Raw genomic sequence first — 22,582 nt, forward strand, 5'->3', positions numbered from 1 at the left:
GTCCCGGCCGCCGACGGGCTGCCTTCTGCCGGCCCCGGCCCGCGCCGTCGTGCCGTCCTAGCCGCCGCCGCGGCGTCTGCCGTCCCGCCCGCTGCAGGCCTGGTCGGCCCTGCGCCAGCTCGACCTCGCCCCTGGACGGCCTGCACCGGCAAGCCCCGGCCAGCACCGGCTCGCCTCAGCTCCGGCGGGCCACTCCTTGGTCCGCCCCGCCCGCTGCCAGCCCGCCTGCTGCCAGCCCTGCTCCGGCCGCCCACCAGCTGCTAGCTGCACGCCCGCTGCTGGCCTGGAAGCTGTGCTGCCCGATCCCAGCGTGAACAGTTGCCAGCCAGATCCAGATCCAGATCTGCCCGTTCCCAAAAAAAAATAAAAAAAAATAAAAAATTGAAGGAAGATGGCGTCGTCTTCGTCTGGCTATGTCAGTATTCCCCGGTGCCCTGTGATTTTTGATGGTACCAACTATGGAGAGTTTGCTGCCTTTATGCGCATTCACATGCGCGGCCTTCGGCTGTGGGGTGTTCTCACTGGCGAGGTCTCTTGTCCGCCGCACCCCACTGCTCCTGTGCCTCCTACTCCACCGTCTGTGCCACCGGTCCTTGCTGAGGATGCTACGCAGGCTGATCGGGATGCAGCCAAGTCTGCCGAGACTGCTGCTGATGAGGCATATGATGCGCAGGTACTTGCCTATTCGCGAGGCTCTTGACTCCTACCGCGATAGTTTGGCTACCTTTACTCAGTGGTGTGATGAGGATGCCAGAGCTGCCGCTGTTCTTTCGCAGAGTGTTCAGCCATAGTTTGCTTCTGAGTTTATGGGCCTCGCTACAGTCGTTGAGATGTGGTCTCACCTTCGTCAGCGCTATCAGCCTTCTGGGGATTCTCTGTACTTGTCTGTGTTGCGTCAGGAGCATAATCTTCGACGAGGTGACTCTACCGTTGATGAGTTCTACACTCGCAGTGCAGCGATCCGGCGCCGCCTTGACTCCCTTCGCAAGGCTCGTCCGTGGTACTTGCCGGTGTTGTCGGACAAGACGTTCGGATATGGACTTTCGCAGGATCCATGAGTTCTCGTCTCGACTTCGCTCCGCAGTTTGAGCCTCGTCGTGCTCGGCTGTTTGCTCGAGGCCGTGTTCCTATCTCGCAGGTGCCGACCGAGCTTCGTGCCGAGAAGACTCGTCTCGCGTGGTGCCGGCCTCGCTTGGGACACCTTCTATTCTTGTCGCTCGAGGTCCCCCTCGCTCCTCGCCCCGCCGCTTCTTCCTACACCGCGTCTCGCCGCTTCGGAGGAGCCCGCTCTTCTCGCGGTGGGGGTCGCTCTCGCCCTCCTCGTTTCTCGCACTCACCGGTCGGAGGCCCGGTCACCTTGAGTCCGACCGCTACCGTAGCGGCGGGGTGTGCCTCCTCGTGCTCCACTCTCGCCGCTCGTCACCACCGGCTTCACCGAGCAGGATATAGTGAGACTTCAGCCGTCTCCTTGCCTCCTCCGGCTCTACTTCGACGGGTACTGCTGCCTCCGCGGCTGTTTCCTCTCCACAGTCAGGTACATCTTCGTGGGTTCTGGATTCTGGAGCTTCTTTTCACATGTCTCCTGATTCTTAAGCAATAACCATGCATCTTCGGACCCTAATTTATCAATGTGGTAGTAGGGCTGCATGGCTTTCATGCCTCGGGCAACAGTGTCATGCCGTGTGGTGACTAGGACTCGGCTTCCATGGGCACCATAGCTGAATGGAACCTTTTGCAGATTGTTCCACTCGTTATCCCCCCACATGTCATCCAGTACAAGAAAGAATTTCTTGTCCTTGATGGTGCTGGCAAGAATAGGCACAAGCAATGCTTTATCTTGAGACCTGCCCCCAGGCCCAGGAAGTTTTCCACCAGCAGCAGTGATGGCCGTCCTCAACAAGTCAACCTCGCTGAACTCCTGTGTGACGCTTAACCATATCTTTTTTGAGAACTTGCCTTGGATGGCCTCATCATTGAAGACATTCTTACTGAGGGTGGTCTTGCCGATCCCCCCGACACCAACAATGGCGACCACCATGATATTGTCACTGTTGTCCGCTACCACCTTTGTGAGCATCTCCACAAGCACCCTTGTGTCTTCTTCAATCTTCTCCCCAACAACGCCCAACCGTTCCAGCAAAGGATGAGTCTTGCGATCAACAATAGGAAGGTGCGTCGTCTTCCGGTCTTGATAGGATTCCAACTTGATAAAATTGAAATTACCACCCCTTTTGAAGATGTCATCAAGCTTCTTGTTGAGCATTTTGATGCGGCTGGCGATTTCGTGGGCATGGAGGGGATTCCGCATACAGAATAGCAGGCAGTTAAGACACCCCATGTCCTTGGATGGGCCTTGCTCCATGGGTTTGAGCTGACATAGGTCGATGATGTCAGTAGAGTGGTACATGGCATGCTTAAGCTCCTCCACCCAACCCTGCACGCTCTCGTCGGTGATGTTCCTCCTGTCAGCATCTGCAAGAAACTTCTTGAGATCCCCGAGCTTGACGCCTAGATTGTCAATCTCGCTGGAAACCCCGATCAGCATGGCAACCTCTTCTCTGGCCATCTCGGTGAGCATGTTGATCACGTAGGATGCCAAAGCATCCAGAACCCCCGCCATCAGTTGTAGGGTTCGCTCGCTTGAGTTGAGCTACTAATGGAAACATGCATATGTAAATAAAATTAGTACTCGCTGGTGCCACCTTTGACATGAACAATCTCATGCTAAAAACTGGTTTATACATGTCATGTCACCATGGAGAGCAAGCTAAGATAATCAATTCACTCACTAGAGACTAGCAAGTACTTGCTTAAAGGAAAAAAGGTGGCTTGCAAAAAACATAGCACCATACAAGCACACAAAATTTACTTCAAATAAATAAATGTAAAGATGTCATTTCTTTTGGATGAAAAAAAGTAGCTACGAAGAAACAGCAAAGGTAGCTAGAGTAGTATGGTGAAGCTGAATTAAGCAAGTACGTACCTTGAATCAATTGGAGAGGTAGACATGAATCCCTTGCTCTAGGTAGAGCAACTAGCTGGGTTATTGAATTGAAGGGGCTGGCTTTGCAGACAATCTGTCTATCTATCTATGGTGGGGTACTTTACTTATAGATACAAAACAACCCAACCCGACAGAGAGAATATGATATAAGATAGTCATCAACACTCACACGCAAATAAGAAAAATGCTACCTCTGTTCCCACGCGAAGAAGAAAATGCTACCTATGTTCCCACACAAAGAGCATGCTATATCTGTTCCCACATAAGGTGGGCATGGCAGAATTACTATTGACATGAATAAATTTCTGCAAACTCTCCTCAATTAGCTTGGACGGTAGAAAAGAGGTTGTCTTGCTTTTCGGCTGGAAATGCACAGCCCATGGGTTCTTTTCCATTTTAGCACGGCAAGAATAGAATTGCTTCCTTCCTCGGATCCTTGGTATCTTTCCAGGACGGTGCGACTTGCGAGGGTACAGATAGAACATAATGTTGAAGCTACCTGGAAGAGCAAAAAAAAATTAGTTCAGACTTTAGGTATGTGCAGGTCTGCGACGACAAGTTTCGCACATTACTCAGATGACTAACTAAATTGGTCTCCCTTTTTGCATTGCTTGCATGTGTATTATATCAATTCTCAAGTTCTTACATTCACTTTTCATTTAGTTCATGCTTGCTTTCATCAGTTCATTCAGAACCTGACGTGACTTGTGCACTTCCAAAATCCAGAGAGCAGCAACAGTCTTAAACTTAATTTGATTAACTGAAGAAAGAACAGCTAAACTATATATCCGGCCAGGTTATCAACTTCTTCATCAGCCCACCCACCGCCTCCCAGTTTTATCATCTTAATCCAGGCCTCACCACCTTTTGATCTCGGGTGTATCTTTCTCTGAATTTATTTCTACGACGTACAGTTACAAAATAGCCCGAGTCTGAACTTATTGCTATGATATCTGTATATTGTCACAACTTAAGAAGTATTAAGCCCTCCCATGCATGTTGGCAACTTAGAATAAATGCCACAATTGTCATAATAACAGTTAGAGCGAAAATGAGGCAACTCTGAGCAAACATTACAATAGTGGATACAGAAACATGAGCAAAGGTTCGATAGATCACTCTCACCTGCGCTGGCGGAATCCTTCTGTTGACTGATTGAACTAAGGAGCATCTAGCTGCTTGCGAGGGTCCATGAGTACCGTCCCCATCTGATGGAGCGGCGTCGCCTTCAATCCCATCCGCATCCGATTCTTTCCGCCTCCCGACCATGGAGGTGGCCGGGTGGGTCGCTCTGGGGGCTGATGGAGTGAAGCCACGTGCAAGCACTGGCGCGACAGCGGCTCCGTCCTGTCCCTCCGCCGGCGGCGTCCATCGCCATCGCAAATGAGGTCAACGTTACTCGCAAAAAAAAAAAACGTTAGGCAGATCCAATAAATGTATCCGACATGTACTCTCCCCTATCATAATGGGCTCAGCCCATTTACGGTCGAATAATAGAGCATCTAATAAAGAAGCTCGTCACTAGGGAATGGAGTTTTGGCTCCCGGGTGTATCTGATCTTGTTATCTGGACCTTGGGAAGTGCTATGAGATTGTTGCACCGGAGGCAATATTCTGACAGTGAAGCAGCAGGAAAACAAGAATACGTTGGTGGAGCAGTGCACATTCGTACCCGTGGCCCACTGCACATTAACTAGCGGGCGACGGCGAGTTTCACTGCGATTGACAGAAGAGTGGAGCTGACAGTCTAGACCCGCGGAACAAGACGGGGCTCGATCGTACTTGGAGTCTTGGACCATAGTACAGAAAACGTGAGAAGTTAATTTTGCCCCTCTTTGGTGTGGCAAGATAATGCCACACCACTCTAGAATCAAATCAGGTGTACACCAGGTTCTTGAATCCGCCGGCTCGGCTGAGCAAGTGCGGCGTCGTGGGTACAGAGCAAACGGAATTTGCAAATAATTAGTCTTACCATTAGCAAAGAGTAAAGACAAACCGTGATCTTCCATCAACACCTATTCTATACAAAATGGCTTACATGATGATTTGTCGTAGTACTACAGTTCACGAACAGCATAAGCATATATAAGCTGCCGCCTTGACGGGCAACATACACTAAGCTAGGCGGATTAGTAAAACAAGCTGCGGTGACTAGTTCGGCCTACAACTTTTTGCCCTCGTAGGAGAAGACATGAATGTTTGTGCACGCCAGATCTTGATACTAGCTGTTAGCAGGGGCAGGTTCCTCACCGCAGGCTGGGCGAGGGCGCCGTGTGCGGCACCTTTGGCCTCCATCTGGCATCTGCATCCAGTAAACCTGCGTATCCCTCCCGCCGCCTGAAGAAGGTGCACTGGCCGGACTGCATCGCAAAAACAGAAAACGAGCATACCTCAATGTCGGAGACTCGGTTTCAAGTTGATTGCTGAAAGAATCTGCACTGTTAGAGACTCGGTTTCAGATCAATTGCCTGGTGTCTGCCTTCGGGATATCAGCGATGAGCATGTTGCCGCACAATCAAAGAGTTGGGAGGGAGAGCGCGATTATCATGGGAGCATGGATTGGATGAGGAAGAAGACGCCATAGATATTGGGGAATGTCTCGATTTGGCAAGAACTCCAGAAGCCGACCATGGAGCTCGCCTTGAATCCTTGATAATAATAATAAAACGCGTAATGGGTATGTGGGCATGTGGCACCTGCTGAGACAGCTGGGTTGTATTCCTCGACGCGTGTTACCCGGGAGAGCGCCCTTGAGCCCATACACGGACCAAGATAGGGAGGCGTTGGTCCAAATCTTTCGCCCGCTCTGTACCGACACTAGGACGAACTACCTGTGGGCCATAGACACTGTTCGATAACACGGATACTGGGTTCAATACGCACGAATATACTAGCACGGACTTCCATCTGTCACGAGCTCGTTGGTTCAGGTCACGAGATCAGATGCACCCGGGAGCCATATCACATTTCCGCTCGTCAGTACTAGTTTTCCTATAGATGAAAATAGCACTACCAGCAAACCCATGCGCCGGTAGCAAATAATGTCATCACACCAATATATCATCGCGCCGACTGCCAGCGCACAAGCAAAACAGATGCGCCGGCGATAAAGTTCAAGAGAACCAGACCAAGCAAAAAAATCTAAGAGCCATGATTTTCCCTCTCCACCCCCGGCCGCTTTTTCAGTTTTGAAAAAATAAAAGAAAATGATAGAAAATTTTAAAAATAAAATCCTTTGAACTGCTCATGTATTATGTAATCTAGTTTTAATGAAAATTTGAAAAAATGAATTTCGATATATTATGCAAAATGGCGTCATCTACGACCTCCGATGAAAAACTTTTTTATATCAAAATCTATCTACGCGAAATTTCCTATCCGAATTCAACGACGTCGTTTGGACAAAAAATGAATTCGTCAATTGAAAAACAGAAACAGGACTTTTTTCAGGTTTAAGATTTGGGTGAAAAAAAGAAAAAAATTACCCCCGGCGCACCAGCGCCGGCGGTAAGCAGTACTACATATTGGATCCGGCCCTCCTCCCTCTTCTCCTTCCTCACTTCTCCCCCTTCTCCTCTTTCCCTCTTCCTCTTCTCCTTGCAATACTCACCGACGGCCTCCTCCTCCTCCTACTTCGGTGACCTCCTACTCCGGTGATGTCCTCCTCCTACTCCGGTGGCGACCTCCTCCTCCGGTAACCTCCACCACCTCGGGCCACTACCTCCACCTCCGTCCTTCTCCTTCTCCTTCTCCTCCTTCTCCTCCACCTCCACCTCCGGCCATCTTCTCCTCCTCCTCCTCCTCCTCCTCCTCCTAAACCACCACGTCCGGCCTCATCCTCATCCTCCTCCTCCTCCTAAACCACCACCTCCGGCCTCATTCTCCTCCTCCTCCTCCTCCACCTCCACCGGCGCGGCAACGACGACAAGGCGGCGCACGGCTACTGTTTTCGAGGACCCGAGCTAGATGAATCCAAGCTAGATCTAGATCTAGATCTGGATCGGCCTTTTTTTTGAATTTTGAAAAAAACGTACTGCCAGCGCACCAGGCCTGGTTCGCCGGGGATAATTCATCTTACTGCCGGCGCACCAGCTGGTACGCCGGCGGTAACTCATTACCACCGGCGTGTTCCCACCGGCGGGCTCTGGTGCACCGGCAATAGCGTTTTTTGGTGCGTCGGTAATAAGGTTTTTCCTAGTAGTGCATGGTGTCTGCCAACAACCATGAGGCAGCTTGGATATATCTCAAAGCAAATCAGTTCACAGTGTAGGAACGATTATTAAGTATGGAAGGTCAACTGTATCTTTTAGTTCAAATATTATACGACTCACTGAGCGTCTATAAAAGCACAATGATGCCTTACCTGTTAGATGATGCTGGGGGGTTACGGGTAGGAGGCGTGCGTGCCTTTGCGGCCGTGGGGTTTTTAGGTCAAATTGACACAGATAATTTAAGTGGAATGCGCCAAAACAACAAATTCGAGGACCAAGTCACTTTGCTTAAGCAAACACAGTGAAGAACACCACACAACTCGTCGCCGCCAGCAGATATATCCAAGCTGCCTCATGGTTGTTGGCAGACACCATATTAACTTGCTGATGGAAGTAAACTAAGACAAGAACGGTTTGCTGATGGAAGTAAACTCAGAGAAGCAGTTCTCGACAGACGAGCGGAGCGTGTTCGCTACATCCACCAGGATGGTACTTGGCAGCGGAACGTCCGCCCTCTTCTGGGAGGACAAATGGTTGGATGGTAAATCCATCGCCGAGATTGCGCCTGGGCTACTTAAGTTGGTTTCGGCGCGCATTCGGAAACGGAGGACGGTCCGGGAGGCCCTTATCGATAGACAGTGGATTGCTGACATGCGCGGGGCTTTCAGCAACCTGGCGCTGTGGCAATACATCCAGGTCTGGCGTTTGACGCGGGGCATTCGATTTGTTGACACCCCTAATAGGTTGTTGTGGCGGTGGACAGCAGATGGTCTACAGAGCAATGTTACAGGGATCGATCTGGTCTTCGTCATGGAAACTAACCTGGAAGTCTTGCCCCCCCCCCCCCCCAAGGGTCAAATTCTTTCTATGGTTGGCCTGTCAGGACCGCTGTTGGACAGCAGATCGACTTGCCCGTCGCGGATTGCAACATCCTCCCAGATGCGTCCTCTGCGACCAGGAGATGGAGACTATGGAGCACATCCTAATCGGATGCCCTACTCTCGGATCACATGGCATGAGGTACTGTCCTGAATTTGCTCGCCGGCGGCCATTCCGGCTGATGGGGTTTTGTTCGTTGATTGGTGGGATACAACCGTCCGAGGTTCCCCAAAGGCGGCCCGTAAGGGCATCTCCTCGGCGATCATGCTCACGGCTTGGTGGCTATGGAAGCGGCGGAATGCTATCATCTTCGATGGCGCGCGACCCGACCTTCACGGCTTGCTTGACACGATAAACGGATGCCAAATCGTGGGCGACAGCGAGGGTTTCAGGGCTTGCGGCACTGCTCCCCACTGTGTAGTGTGCAGTGTGTCGCGTTGTACTCTGGTGTGGCCTCTCTAGGCTTGTATCAAACTCTCTCTATCAATGCATCGAAACGCAAGCTTTTGCGTTTTCTCGAAAAACTCAGACAAGAACGGTGCAATGTACCAAAATTTGTAACCACGTACCTGTATCCCTTTGTTCTCTGAACTAGTAAAAGCAAAGTGAAGATAAAGAAGTGATAAATTCCACCACTCTTTTGTTAAGAGTTCAACCAATTTGTTTCTTTCCCAGGAATCTTAGGACTTCTTTAACTATCTCTGGTTCTAGTGGGGATCAACAGTCTCTTTGCTACTTCTTGTTTCATCTTTTGATTGAATTCTAGATCACTGTTATTATCCATGATCAATCGTGGAGTGCATAATACTTAGTCCTACGAATGGATTTTCTTTTGGTTCAGGAAATAAACGTTCCCGCTTTCTCTATTGCTACAACTCTGAACTATATTTTGAACCTTGATTTCGGCCGGCGCATACTAGTGAACTGAAATATTTTTATAACCTTGATTCTACAGGAACTGGAGATGTGCTTAGGAAATAGGGGATCTCAAAGCAAATCAGTTCACGGTGTAGGAACGATTATTAAGTATGGGAGGTCAACTGTATCTTTTAGTTCAAATATTATAGGACTCACTGAGCGTCTATAAAAGCACAATGATGCCTTACCTGTTAGATGATGCTGGTTATTAGATAAGAAATTCTGTGCATAGCTACCCTGGCTGGGTTGTCCGAATATGAACAACAATATGTGCATGACTACTAAGAGTTATAATAATTTAAGGAGTTATGTTATTATATTATACATTATTTCAGATGAAGGCAATATCTTCAGATGAAGCGTGGTAAAAATCAATCACACATTATTACAAATCTGCGATCCCTGGCTGAAGAAACTTCACTCAACCACACAACTCTGCAACTTTCAAGGTATAGAGGAGGACCACAGAAAGGATGATTTCAATCATTATCTATGTCTTCAGGTAGACAAGGGACTGGAACAAGAACAGAACATCAGATTTTCTAAACCTAAGAAGAAAACAATATTACAATTAGGGAAGGCAAATAGGCAATACCTATCAAGTTAAATCCGTTTAATTGATCAAACTAATGTTTCCAACGCTTTAGAATCTAAAGGTATGGACCTTCAAAGGGAGGAAGATCAGTTGGGCAGAGAAACAGTTAGGGAAGGCAGCCAAATTATTCCGGGGCCTGCCTACAATTAGCTAATTGTGTAACTCCAGACCCCCAAGAGCTATGGATTTCAACTCAATAGCATAGCTGTGCGGAAACTTGTCAGTGGAGAAATCATGTGGACCTATGGGGTTTCTATAGTTAATATATATCAGTTAATATAATACACCCTTGAGTGGAAACACAGTCCAAAAAGACGGAAAGCTGCAAAAATAGACCTTTTGAAGAAAGCTACCAGGTTACTCCCTCCAGACCAACTCTAAGGGCTCGTTCGTTTTGTGTGGAATGAAACCAGACCTGGAATCGATCCAGGCAGGGATTTGGTTGATCCAGACCCTACACCCAATCCCTAGTAACCCACGTCAACCCCTTCTCAATAATCCCGTGTATGCTTTGTAGCTGTTCGGTTAATCCCTGGTAGGCTCCAACTGCTACTCAGGGCATACTTGCATAGTTGCACTGATTAAACTCAATAGTCTGAGAATTCTTTCTCAATCCAGCCGCACAGAAATAACAATAGATTCACAAAAAACATAAAAAATAAATTTTGAACTGGGACCAAAAAAACATTAAAATGTTTATCACATTTAATCATGACGAAAATCAAAAGATAATACAAATAGCTTCTGCCAAACATAATTTGATCACCGCTTCTCAAAACTCCTCTACAAATAGATGCATCCTAGCAGCACTTCAGTCTACATCTAGATCAACTATTTGATATAAGTAACTTGCTAGACATCTAGCAGACATAATTTGATCATAAATAAACAGCAAATGTCCTTTCAACATACTTAAGATTGAGTTCATGCCTGTGGACAGAAGTGAGGGCCTAACCTGAGGTAGAAGGAGGCTGCAGGGAGGAACTCTCTCTTTATGGTTACAGAGATAGAAGCACCTTATATAGGTCAGGACTGGGCTGGGCCAAATGGGCGCAACGTAGAACAAGAAGACAGACCCAACGTATACACCAACAGTTGTCCAACACTCCCCTCAAGATGGATGATAAATGTCAATCATCCCCATCTTGGCACAAGCTAGATTACACTCCTTTGAGCCCAGTCCCTTTGTTAAACAATCTGTCACTTGTTGTCCCGATCTCACATAAGCCAATGAGATAATCATCGCATCAATCTTTTCTTTAATAAAGAATCTGTCTATCTCCACATGTTTAGTTCGCTCATGCTCGGACAGGGTTATTTGCTATGTTTATGGCAGACATATTATCACACCACACTTTCAAGCTTCCTTGCCTTAAAATTTTCAGCTCTCTTAGAAGGTTTCGTACCCATAACATTTCACCCAGGCCCTGTGACATAGCTCTGTACTCAGCTTCGGCTGTTGATTTCAAGACAACAGATTGTTTCTTACTTCTCCATGACACTAAATTTCCTCCAACAAAAACACAATACCCTGAGGTGGATCTTCGATCATCTAAGCAGCTAGCCCAATCCGCATCACAATATCCATCTACATTTAGGTGTCCATTACTTTTAAACAACACTCATTTTCCCGGAGTGCCCTTCAAGTATCTCAAGATTCTTTGAGCTGCTTCCAAGTGTTCATCCCTCGGATCATGCATATAGCGACTCACTATACTCACTGCAAATGATATATCTGGTCTCGTGTGGCATAAGTATATTAGTCTTCCAACAAGTATTTGATATTTCTCCTTGTTTATGGGTTCTCCAGACTCTGCTGTGATTTTAGTGTTCTGGTCAATAGGTGTTGAAGCCACTCGGCACCCCAACATGCTCATATCATCTAAAAGATCCAATGTATACTTTCTTTGAGATAGTGATATCCCTTTTGACGATCTTGCAACTTCTATTCCAAGGAAGTATCTAAGTTTTCCCAAATCTTTCACCTCAAAGGCCCGACTCAAGCATCCTTTCAGTTTTGCGATTTCCACAACATCATCTCCCGTGATGATAATATCATCATCATACACAAGCAAGGATAGTGATTTTCTCGCTCCGAATGTCCGTAAAATAAGGTATGGTCTCCATTGCATTGACCATAACCCATGCCACACACCACTTGTCCGAACCTCGTCAAACCAGGCCCGTGGAGATTGTTTGAGACCATATAGAGATTTCTTCAGCCTACATACCTTCCCTTTAGTTTCGGGTCCGACAAATCCCGGTGGCATCTCCATATACACCTCCTCTTGAAGATCACCATGCGTAAATGCATTTTTGACATCAAGTTGATGCAAGGGCCATCCAAAATTTGCTGCACAAGAGATCAAAATTCCGACAAGTGCTCATTTTTGCCACTCGGTGCAAATGTCTCATCATAGTCAATGCCATAAGTCCGACTATATCCTCTTGCCACAAGTCTTGCCTTATATCTCTCCACTTTTCCTTCGCATTTTGTTTTACAGTAATATATCCACTTACAAACCTCATCGTATTCTTTCCTTTAGGGAGATCTGTCAACTCCCATGTTTTATTTTTCTTCAAGACCTCTAACTCTTCCATCATAGCATTGCACCATCTCGGGTCCAACCTAGCTGTCTTCCAATCCTTAGGAACAGATACAGTTTGCAGTGAAGCAACAAAAGCCCGAAAAGTGGGTGATAATGCTTCGTAAGAAATATAATTTCCTATGTCATAGTCATCATAACTCAGTCGCTTTGGGGGCCCTACTTTCCTTATCCCTTTCCTTATTGCAATTGACAATTCTAGGCTATTATTGGACTCAGTCTGAGATTGATTCTCCTCTGCAGAATCTATACTTGTGCTTCCTTGATTTTCTGGTTCAATGGGTTGCTCCCCCTGCCCCTGGCCTTGTTGCTCCTCTAGTGCATCTACTTGTTCCCTTTGTACTTGTCTTCTAGAGTACACAAGTGGATTCTGCAGCCATCTTTGTGGTGGTACAGGTCTAGGTGGTGTAGGTGTACCAGGAATTGCAGGAATCTCCGCAACAATAGGAATTTGTTGATGTTGTTGTTGGTCACCATCTTGCTGCTCTTGATCACCACCTTATTGTTGCTCCCCCTCTTGAGCATCACCAAGATGGTCAAGCCCCTAGAACAAGCCACTAAGATCACTCTCACCGTCATAAAATGGTTCTGACTCGCGAAACGTAACATCCATGCTTACAAATGTCCTCCTGTCAGTGGGACTCCAACACTTGTAACCCTTCTGTCTGGAGGAATAGCCAATAAAGATACATTTGATAGCCCGATGATCTAGCTTGCCAACAGATGGCCTGTGATCCCTTACAAAACATGTACAACCAAAGAGTTTGGGTGGTACAACAAAGTCATTGTTATTGAGAAGGAGTTGGCAAGGAGACTACATACCTAGAATCTTTGAAGGCATTCTGTTGATAAAAAATGTAGCAGTCATAACTGCCTCACTCCATAAGAATTTGGGAACATTCATGGTAAACATAAGAGATCGAGCCACTTCAAGAATGTGCCTATTCTTCCGCTCAGCAACTCCATTCCAGGAGGAGTGTCGAGACATGAAGTCCGGTGCAATATACCTTGCGAAGATAAGAAAGCAAGCAAAAGGTTTGTTGATATATTCAGCACCATTATCGCTTCGACCACTTGCACTCGAACATTGAATTGGTTTTTCACATAGGCACAAAAACTCGGAAACAAGTGAACACTTCATCTTTGTGACGCATAAGATAAATCCAAGTCATTCCGGAATAGCAGATCAATAAAAGTCACAAAGTACTTCATGCCACTTATCGATACAACAGGACACGTCCATACATCGAGTGCACTAACACAAATGGGGATACACTTCGATCCCTCTACTAACATAAGAGGTTCTCGTATGCTTAGCATATTCGCAGGCATCACAACATAATTTGGTTTTGTCCACTCCATTCATTACATCAGGAAAAACACGAAACATTTTATCAAACGCCATGTGGCCCATTCGACAATGATGAACTAGTGACATACTCTCCTTTCCTCCAACAATCGCAGCAAGCACAGAACTAGCTTCATGCCCCATCTTGTCACGATCTATGTGCCAAAGACCTCTATGCCTGGTTGCAGTCCCAATCTTCTTGCTGCTCTCCTTTCCCGAATTAAACACATATATCTATCAACTATTATACGGTAGTCCTGCTGATCAATCGTGGCACTTAGAGATAGCAGATTTACTGGAAAAGCAGGAACATGTAGAACTGATGACAATTTTATGTTGGGTGTACATTGAACCGACCCCTCCTCTTTTATAGATTGTGCTGTGCCATCTGCTGTTTGGATAGTGCCTCTATGTGTGGGAGGATACCGAGTATAAGAGTCAAACTCACTAATATTTCCGAGAACATGTTTGGATGCTCCGTAATCAAGAATCCAATCTGAATTAGCATTATGAGTGGCTATAGAAACTCTATCAATATTACCTTCATCTTTGTAGACATAGTGAGCAAAGTTCCCAAAGGTTGCTTCATTTTGTCCTTCTTCCTTTGATTGTCCCCGAGAGGTACCGGTAGTTGACTCGAAGCTGCTGCCATATGTGCCTTGGGTGATATAGCGTGCTGCTGTCCTCCACCCCTGCCATACTGATATCCATATGACTGTCCACTACCTCTGCCATAGTGCTGTCCACCACCTCTTCCATAGTGTTGTCCATATGGTTGTCCACTACCTCTGCCATCTCCTCTTCCTATGTAGCTTCCTCTGCCATGTGTGTATCCTCCTCTCCCCCTACTAGATGTAGCAAAGGAGGTACACTGATGCTTCAAGTGTCCCTTCTGCCCGCAAGTATAGCAGTCTCTCATCTCTTGCCTCTCGGTAGTGTAGAAGGTCGGATGAGGGACAGAATCGCTTCCCTTTGTCATATTCAGACGCACTTCCTCTCTGGACATAGCTGCAATGGCTTCTTTGAGAGAAGGGGTAGTGGTTTGATGTAAAGCAGCCCTTCTCCCCTCAAAATCTTGATTAAGACCCTTCAAGAACTTCATGACTCGCCGACGTTCAATCCAGCTTTGCAAAGCAGCACTCACACATTCCCCATGGGCAAGTTCCAGAGGATCAACATGATCTAAATCTCCCCAAAGATGCCGCAACTCAGCCACATATGCCATCACAGTTTTGTTTCCTTGTTGCAAGTCATGCACTTTATCCTCAATCTCAGCAATCAACATAATGTTCCCCTTTCCGGAATAAAGATTTGATAGGGTGTCCCATACCTCCGAAGCTTTTGTGAGTGCCTCTACGTAAGCAGCAATGTTAGGAACCAAAGAGTTAAGCAACCATGCCACAATCGGAGAATTTATGGCATTCCACTGTTTCCATTCCGGATCGGTCTTGTCTGCTGGTTCTGCAGCTTCACCACTCACACGTTCATCCAGCCCTTTCGAGTTCAAAATCAACAGCGCCCTCCTTGACCACCGGAGATAGTTGGCCACTCCTTCCAACTTGATTTCGTTCGCCGGCAGCTCAAGTTTCTGACCGATGTTGGTATGGGGAACGATTGCTCCCCCTCCAGCAGAGATCCTCCTCCATCTCCTTTGGTAGTGATAAGTTCTGCCAGCTTCTCCAGAGCCTTGGCCAAATCCCTGTTGTCACCCATGCTTGACACCAAACTAACCTCTCAGAACCACCAAAGGACTTACCCGCAGGATGCGTCTTCGTCTCCTTACTTGTCACTGCCTTCCCCTCCTTGCCGCCGCAGCAGCCTGCTCCCTTCCTCTTCCTCCCGGCCACCGCAGCAGCCTACTCCCTTCCTCTTCCTCCTAGCAGCCACAGGCAGACTAGGCTTCCAGATCGGCAGTCCTTCCCGTCGTTGCCCTCACTGCCCCTTGCTCTGATACCATGTGGACAGAGGTGAGGGCCTAACCTGAGGTAGAAGGAGGCTGCAGGGAGGAACTCTCTCTTTAGGGTTACAGAGATAGAAGGACCTTATATAGGTCAGGACTGGGCTGGACCAAATGGGCCAGAACAGAGAACAAGAAGACAGCCCAACAGATACACCAACAGTTGTCCAACAATGCCCAAATATTGTAAAAGTCAATACAGAATATTGAACAAAGCAACTTCAATCCTCATCTAGCAACTCTCATCATATGAGCTTGACATCGAAACAACATTACGACATCAAGTCATCTCCCTCCTGTATTGAAAAAAAAAGAACTTAAGATTTTATACATGAAGTTGTGGTCAAAATAATACAATACTGTCCCATTTAGTCGAACACAATTGTTTTCACCAAGAATGCGGAAACCACATAACACATCACAGAATAATTATCATGTGCATAAAGACATAAAACAAGATGGGTGATACTCTCACGTAAGAGAAAAGCGTAGTAAAATAAATACCTTCGAAGATCGGATCGTGAACTATATCCCGAGATGGAGGAGGCTCGTCTTCTCCGACTCTCACAGGGGCAGGTGTGATCCGCAAAAAAATCAGAAAGTGACAGTTAGTTCACTGGAGACCAGAAATCATGTGCTCTTCCATTCAGATCACACACCGTAAAGAAGAATGTTATAGGAGCTATATTACGTACTAGTCTAAATTCACAACAATATATTGCAAATCAAAAAGAAGTGCAAATTCGTTCGTGCAGCACATCATCTCCTATCCAAGTAACCTCGTTGAATCGGCAAAATCCCTACCCAGTAACCTTGGTGCAGCAAATCAAAAGAAGTTTGCCTGGGCATTATTTAGTCACGGCCATCTCCTTGCACCATTTTCCCCATCTATCTCCAAGATTTCTTCCAATGAAGAACCATACTGAAACCTAACTACGAGATGGGAACGATGAGAAGTAGGAGAGGGGGCATACCGGGGAGAAAGTCGCCGGTGGAAGAGAGAGCCAGCGGTGGAGGGGAAGGCGTGGCGTCGCCGTCGCCTTCGCCGGCGAGATCGCCGCATCGTCGTCTTCGCGTCGCCCCGTCGCCTGTCTCTCACGCCGTCAAGGGTCGTGGATCACTTGCCTTTTTCTTTCGATCTCATGCCACGTTTGAAACATTGAGGAACCTACAGGATCATGGGACCCACATGTCATCCTCTATGTACTATAAAAGTTTCTTTTCTTGAATTATTTTTGGCTCCTCATATTTGGTCACTTGCCTTTTTCTTTCGATCTCATGCCACGTTTGAAACGTTGAGAAACCTGCTGGCTCATGGGACCCGCATGTCATCTTCCACGGGTCGAGTGGGGAGAAAAATTATCCACACAAGGGAGGAAGGGTTCGGCGGGTTGGGCCGGGCTAAAATTCCAGACCAGGAGCAAACGAAGGATCTTTTTTTGGGCTGGAAAAAAAACTCGTCGGGCTGGAAAACCAGAGTTGGGCTCCAATCCAAGCCATTCCCTGCCTACGACGGATTAACCGAACGAGGCCTAAGGGGTATTATTTGAGATCCATGACCAAGGAACAACTTTGAGGCAGTGTTTGGATGCTTAGAATTGGGCTATGAATTGGGGAATCTGGAATTGAGGGCCCAATTCTGCTGTTTGGATGTACTCAGTATTGGGCTGTAGAATTCGGAACCAATTCAGAGCCCCTCCCCCCGCGCGGCCAACTTACCGATTGGACAATTCAGAGGTCTGGACCTCTGAATTGCCTCCGAATTGGCCCGTCGCTCGCTCATTCTCTCTCCACCGAGCAAAGTACGAGCCATCCCCGCGCTGGAGAAGGCGAGCACGGCGGCGCCGCCCGGTACGATCGCCGCCAACCTCCCTTCCTTCCCACTCCGCCCCTGCCCTCCTTCCGCCCATGCCCTCCCTCTTCCCCGTCGTCCCGTTCCCCCTCGTTGCGCCCTCCCCGTGGAACCCTAGCTAGTGGAGCGGCGCCGTGCGCAGCTCGGGCGGTGGCGTGCGCAGCTCGAGCGACGGCGTGCTCCCCGCCAAGCTCCTCTCAGCCCCACCCCACACAACCATCTCTTCCTCCTCACGATCTCGGGGAGAAAGGCCCAAATCGAAGCTTCTGGAAGCTCCCGGATCCGGATCCGACCGGCGCGCTTATGGAGGCGTCCTGGCGGCACTCTGCCGCGGGTCGGTGCAGCAGGACCTGCTGCGGCGCTGTGGCTACAGGGGCGAGCAGGGCGGCAGATTTGGTCACCGGCGTGACCATGCCGCCCGGCGACACGGCGGCGACGGCCTGGACACGACAGCGACACGGTGGCGACGGCCTGGGCGCGGTTTGAAGGGCAGGGGCGGAGGAGCTCCCGAACTTGAGGCCAGGCGACACTCTCCGTCGCCGGGGACTCCTTCCACGACGCGAGCACAGGCAACAGCCATGTCAGCCTGCGCCACGAGCAGCATCTGGCGTTCCTGGGAGTTAGGCTGAACCAAAGTGGATGCAGAATTCTAACAGGAACAACTTTGCTTTTGACACTCTTGTCTCTGTGTGATCTTACACACTCTGGTACATAAAAGCTGGAATTAAATGATTAATGCAGCAAGCTTATGGAGGCTGTCTAGTAGTAACATTTTCTTTTTTTGCATTAGCTTCAACTTGGCTATATTTTGGGTCAATTTTCATTCATATTACAGAGGTTATTTTGTTCAAAGTCAAAAATACTCTAATTTCCACACATGTGACATCCAAACAGCATTTGGTATTCCATTGAAACCTGAATTCTATAGCTGAATACCATACGCATCCAAACAACATTTGTGGTATTGAATTGAATTGGTTGATTTGGTTTTCCATTCCCAATTCAATTCAGAGCCCAATTCATTGCAACCAAACACAGCATGAGAGGAATTTGGGACACAAATACCCCTTGGTGGTAAGGTGATTAGAGATAGTAATTAAATAGTGACCAAAATCAGATGGGGGCCATGTGCCCGTGAGATGCTCTCGCGACAAAGGCGAGATCACCTTGATTCCCTAGCCTCCATCTGTTGCTTCACCCGCTTTTCCCCTTGTCATCTATTCCACCGCTCCCTCGCTTGCAAACCACCTCAAGCTCAGATCCAGGGCACATCAGCACCTAACGCTGGCGATCGTGGCAGACAACGATGTGGAGGTTCAGCGGGGAGGCAAGGAGCAGGAAGCGAATGGATGGGGAGATAAATCAGGGAAAGGAAGGCTTGGAACAGTTCATGCGAGCTCACGGCGGAAGCCAATCATGGCAGAGTTGGGGTTCGCGCACGGCGAGAGCTGCTGCGACCGATTTTCAGCATCTCTAGGGGCACGGAGCTTCCAGCTCTACATCAGAGCTCTTGGGCCATTCACCATTGACCCAGTATGTCAAGCTGCATCTACCTCAAGAACAAGTAGTCTTCACGCTCCAGGCTCCGATGCAGAGGATCTCGGTCCTGGCTTAGGCACCCGCATCAGGATTCGCAGGAAGGAACATCAAAGTAGCATCAACTATCCTGCAATTCACTCAACATGCATTGCTGCTAGAGAAGACGGTGAACTGTTATGTTCATCGGTTCATAAGTAATCACCATTCCCAAAATGAGCCAATGTGTGTAGGGCATGGTTTTGAGCGGGAACCAGAAGATTTTGGGGGAGTTTTCGGGGCTGCCACATAGCCTAGGGCTGCCACATGCTTTGGACGGAAGCACGTGCGAAGAGGATGGCATTGAAATGGTGGAGCACTTTTTCTACCAACTTTGGAATATGCCAAAGCATCCCAACAAACCACAACCAGCTCGGTGTGCTGCTTCTATAAAACCAGCAAACCCTCCTAGGGGTGCTCATCTCTGAAAGAGTCGGGGTGTGTCACCTTGGAGTAGCGGAAGAAATTTTTGTGGAGGTTCTGGTAATGGCTGATAGACACCGAGGTAGGGGAAGAGGAGGAGGTGGTGCTAGGCGTGGGGAACGATGGGAACAGCAACATCAGATGCAACAACAACAGCAACAGCCAATGCAGATGCAGCTGCAGCTGCAAGGTTTCGATTACTCTCAGGGCTAACAACAATTTATTTTCCCTCCTCGTCACATACGACTTATACAGAGGACCTGGCCCAGTCGCCATCTTGGGTCAGCATTGCTTGGGCCAAAGGAACATATGCATCTGCAGAGGAGAAGCTTCATAGGGAAAGGCATCGAAGAATTGAACCGGACTCAATTTGCTCCCGTCCCCCTATATCCTCCCCTACCTCTCCGGTGGCCGCTCTCCACATGCGGCAGGCTCCTCCGGTGCCCACTCTCCACAAGCGGCGTTATTCTCACGCTGCAGTCACCTTTGTTGGTTAATCTAGTTCTTTGAATAAGATGCAGTAGCGTCAGCCGTCAGGTTTAGTCTGTTGTTAGTAGATTCAGTTAGAGGGTCAGCTAGCTTCAGCTATTTTCTAGCTATAGATAGGATAGTTTGCTTTGACTTGATCCTTGAGCAAGACTCGAGGGCGTCGTGTGACTAGCACGATCAGTCTGTTGATTGAATAAATGGAGAACGAAACAGAAAAGTTGCTAAGTTGTTCGCAGCACAAAACCCTTGTCTCTTCCTTTCTGTGTTCTTGAGTGAGATCGAGAGGTACAAGAAAGGCTACAAGTGGTATCAGAGCCTCGGCATGGTTGGGACTCCACCCCCACCACCACTACCACCGCCGGCTGCTGGATCCAGAAGCCCGCGTCGCGTGCGCTCGGTGAGCCGCGGACGGAGCTTGGCAAGGAGAGGCGGCGAGGTGGTCGTGCGGGAGACGATCGTGCGGGAGGGCGGTGGCGGCAGTTCCACGTCCTGGCATGCGCTCACCAAGTCCAACTACACCGAGTGGGCGATCCTGATGCGCGTCAAGCTCCAGGCTATCGGGGTCTGGGAGGCTGTCGAGGAGGACGACGCACCTGGGCGTGTTGTTCCATGGCGCGCGGACGAGCCCATGGACACCATGTGGTACCTCGACACGGGCGCGTCGAACGACATGACTGGCAACCGCTCGGCGTTCACCACCCTCGAAGAATCTGTCACCGACAACGTGCGCTTCGGCGACGGATCGGTGGTACAGATCAAGGGCAAGGGCGACATCGTGTTCAGCATCAGTGGCAGGCGCCAGCGAGCGTTAACTGACGTGTACTTCATCCCCAGGATGAAGAGCAACGTCGTGAGCCTTGGGCAGCTCGACGAACACGATTGCGACATCCACATCAGGCGCGGCATGTTGACGATCCATGACCGTCGCGATCAGCTGCTGGTCCAGGTGAGACGCTCCCCGAATCGTCTCTACCAACTGACGATGCACCCGGCCAGGCCAGTGTGCCAGGCGATGCACCTCGACACGGTGGCATCGCGCTGGCACGCGCGGTTCAGGCACATCCATCTGGAGGCGCTGCAGAAGATGGGCAGGGAGGGCATGGTGCGTGGCATGCCACCAGTCGAGCCCACCAGCGAACTCTGCGAGGCTTGTCTCGCTGGCAAGCAGCGGCGCACGCCGTTCCCACAGAGGGCCAAGTAAAGGGCGGAGCAAACGCTCGAGCTGGTGCACGCCGACCTGTGTGGTGCCGTTGCGCCACCAACACCTGGAGGACGCCAGTACTTCCTGCTCCTTGTCGACGACTACAGCCGCTTCATGTGGCTCGTGTTGTTGACGACGAAGGACGAGGTCGGCAACGCTCTCAAGCGTTTCCAAGCCGAGGCGCAGACAGAAGGACGGTGCACGCTGCGCACGTTGCGCACCGACCGCGGCGGGGAGTTCACCTCAAACAAGCTCGCCGCCCACTTCGCTGACACTGGCGTCAAGCGCCACTTGACGGTGTCGTACTCACCGTAGCAAAACGGCGTGGTGGAGCGCCGCAACCAGACGGTGGTGGGCATGGCCAGGTCCATGATGAAGGCCAAGAAACTGCCCATCTTCTTTTGGGGAGAAGCAGTCACGACGGCGGTGTACGTGCTGAACCGGACCTTCACCCACTCTGTGGACGGTAGAACGCCGTACGAGGCCTGCCATGGCAGGAAGCCCTCCGTCGAGCACTTCCGTGTCTTCGGATGCATTACGCACGTCAAGAGCGCACGCCCTTTCCTCCGCAAGCTCGACGACCGGAGAACGCCGATGATCTTCATCGGCTACGAGCCTGGGTCAAAGGCATACCTTGTCTACGACCCAGCGACTCGCCGCGTCCACGTCATGTGTGACGCCGTCTTCGACGAGACGGCAAGCTGGGATTGGGAGAAGGACGGTGGCACGGGTCCGTCCCAGGATTTCGTGGTGGAGTACGCGGTGCGCACAGTCGAACACTTCGGATGCACACTCACCACGAGCGCCAGCTCGCAAATCGGAGGAGGAGGCGAACTGGGATGCCTCTGAGCAGGGAGGGACGGAGTCACCTCGCACACCCTCTCCACCTCCGGCGACGGAGGAGCGCTCCATCGAGTTCGCCACACCTCCAGCGACGGTGGCGAGCTGCACAGGTACCACCGTGTGTCTGACCTGCTGGGTCCAAGTCTCACAGCTCCTGGACTCGCAAAGCGGCTGCTTCTCACCACGGCGGAGGAGCCGTCAAGCGTGGGAGAGGCGTTGAAGGAGGCTACTCTCCTACTACCTCGGCATCGAGGTGAGCCAGGAGCCCGGCCGCATCCAGCTCAGCCAAGCCGCGTAAGCCGACAAGATGCTCAACAGAATGTCAATGGGTGCCTGCAACCCTACTGCCACACCCTTGGAGGCAAGCTTGAAGCTAAGCAAGAAGGGGAACGGGAAGGCTGTGGATCCCACCCTCTACCACAGCAGTGTCGGCGGGCTACGCTACCTGGTGCACACGCGCCCCAACATTTGCTTCGCGGTGATCTACTTGAGCAAGTTCATGGAGGCTCCTACCAGTGAGCATTGGAGTGCGGTGAAGCATCTGCTCCGCTACATCGCCGGAACCAAGAAAATTGGTTGCATCTACATGCGCCAAGATGAGGAGGCTCGTCTCGTCGGCTACATCGACGCAGATTGGGCAGGGGACATCGACGATCGCAAGAGCACCAGTGGGATGTTGTTC

At 49.5% G+C, this 22,582-nt stretch overlaps 1 protein-coding gene across 1 annotated transcript; it reads right to left on the bottom strand.

Annotated features, from left to right (window-relative positions):
• Positions 1-57: 57 nt before the first annotated feature.
• On the bottom strand, positions 58-3,104 carry LOC124662255 (putative disease resistance protein RGA3). The gene is made up of 4 exons (XM_047200113.1): positions 2,984-3,104; positions 1,576-2,650; positions 483-681; positions 58-343 (listed from the first exon to the last, which is right to left on the bottom strand). The coding sequence occupies exons 2-4, from the start codon at positions 2,618-2,620 to the stop codon at positions 58-60; spliced, it is 1,530 nt and encodes a 509-aa protein (XP_047056069.1). The 5' UTR covers positions 2,621-2,650; positions 2,984-3,104.
• Between the last annotated feature and the right edge of the window lie 19,478 nt (positions 3,105-22,582).

Source organism: Lolium rigidum, chromosome 6, assembly GCF_022539505.1.
Source record: "Lolium rigidum isolate FL_2022 chromosome 6, APGP_CSIRO_Lrig_0.1, whole genome shotgun sequence".
In the NCBI taxonomy this organism is placed as follows: Eukaryota; Viridiplantae; Streptophyta; class Magnoliopsida; order Poales; family Poaceae; genus Lolium; species Lolium rigidum.

Coding starts and splice junctions, on each gene's coding strand:
- LOC124662255 (XM_047200113.1), bottom strand. CDS start 2,620: ATGGCGGGGGTTCTGGATGCTTTGGCATCCTACGTGATCAACATGCTC. Junction 682..1,575: donor GCTTAAGAATCAGGAGACAT/GTGAAAAGAAGC, acceptor CCTCGCGAATAG/GCAAGTACCTGCGCATCATA. Junction 344..482: donor AAGGCCGCGCATGTGAATGC/GCATAAAGGCAG, acceptor GGGAACGGGCAG/ATCTGGATCTGGATCTGGCT.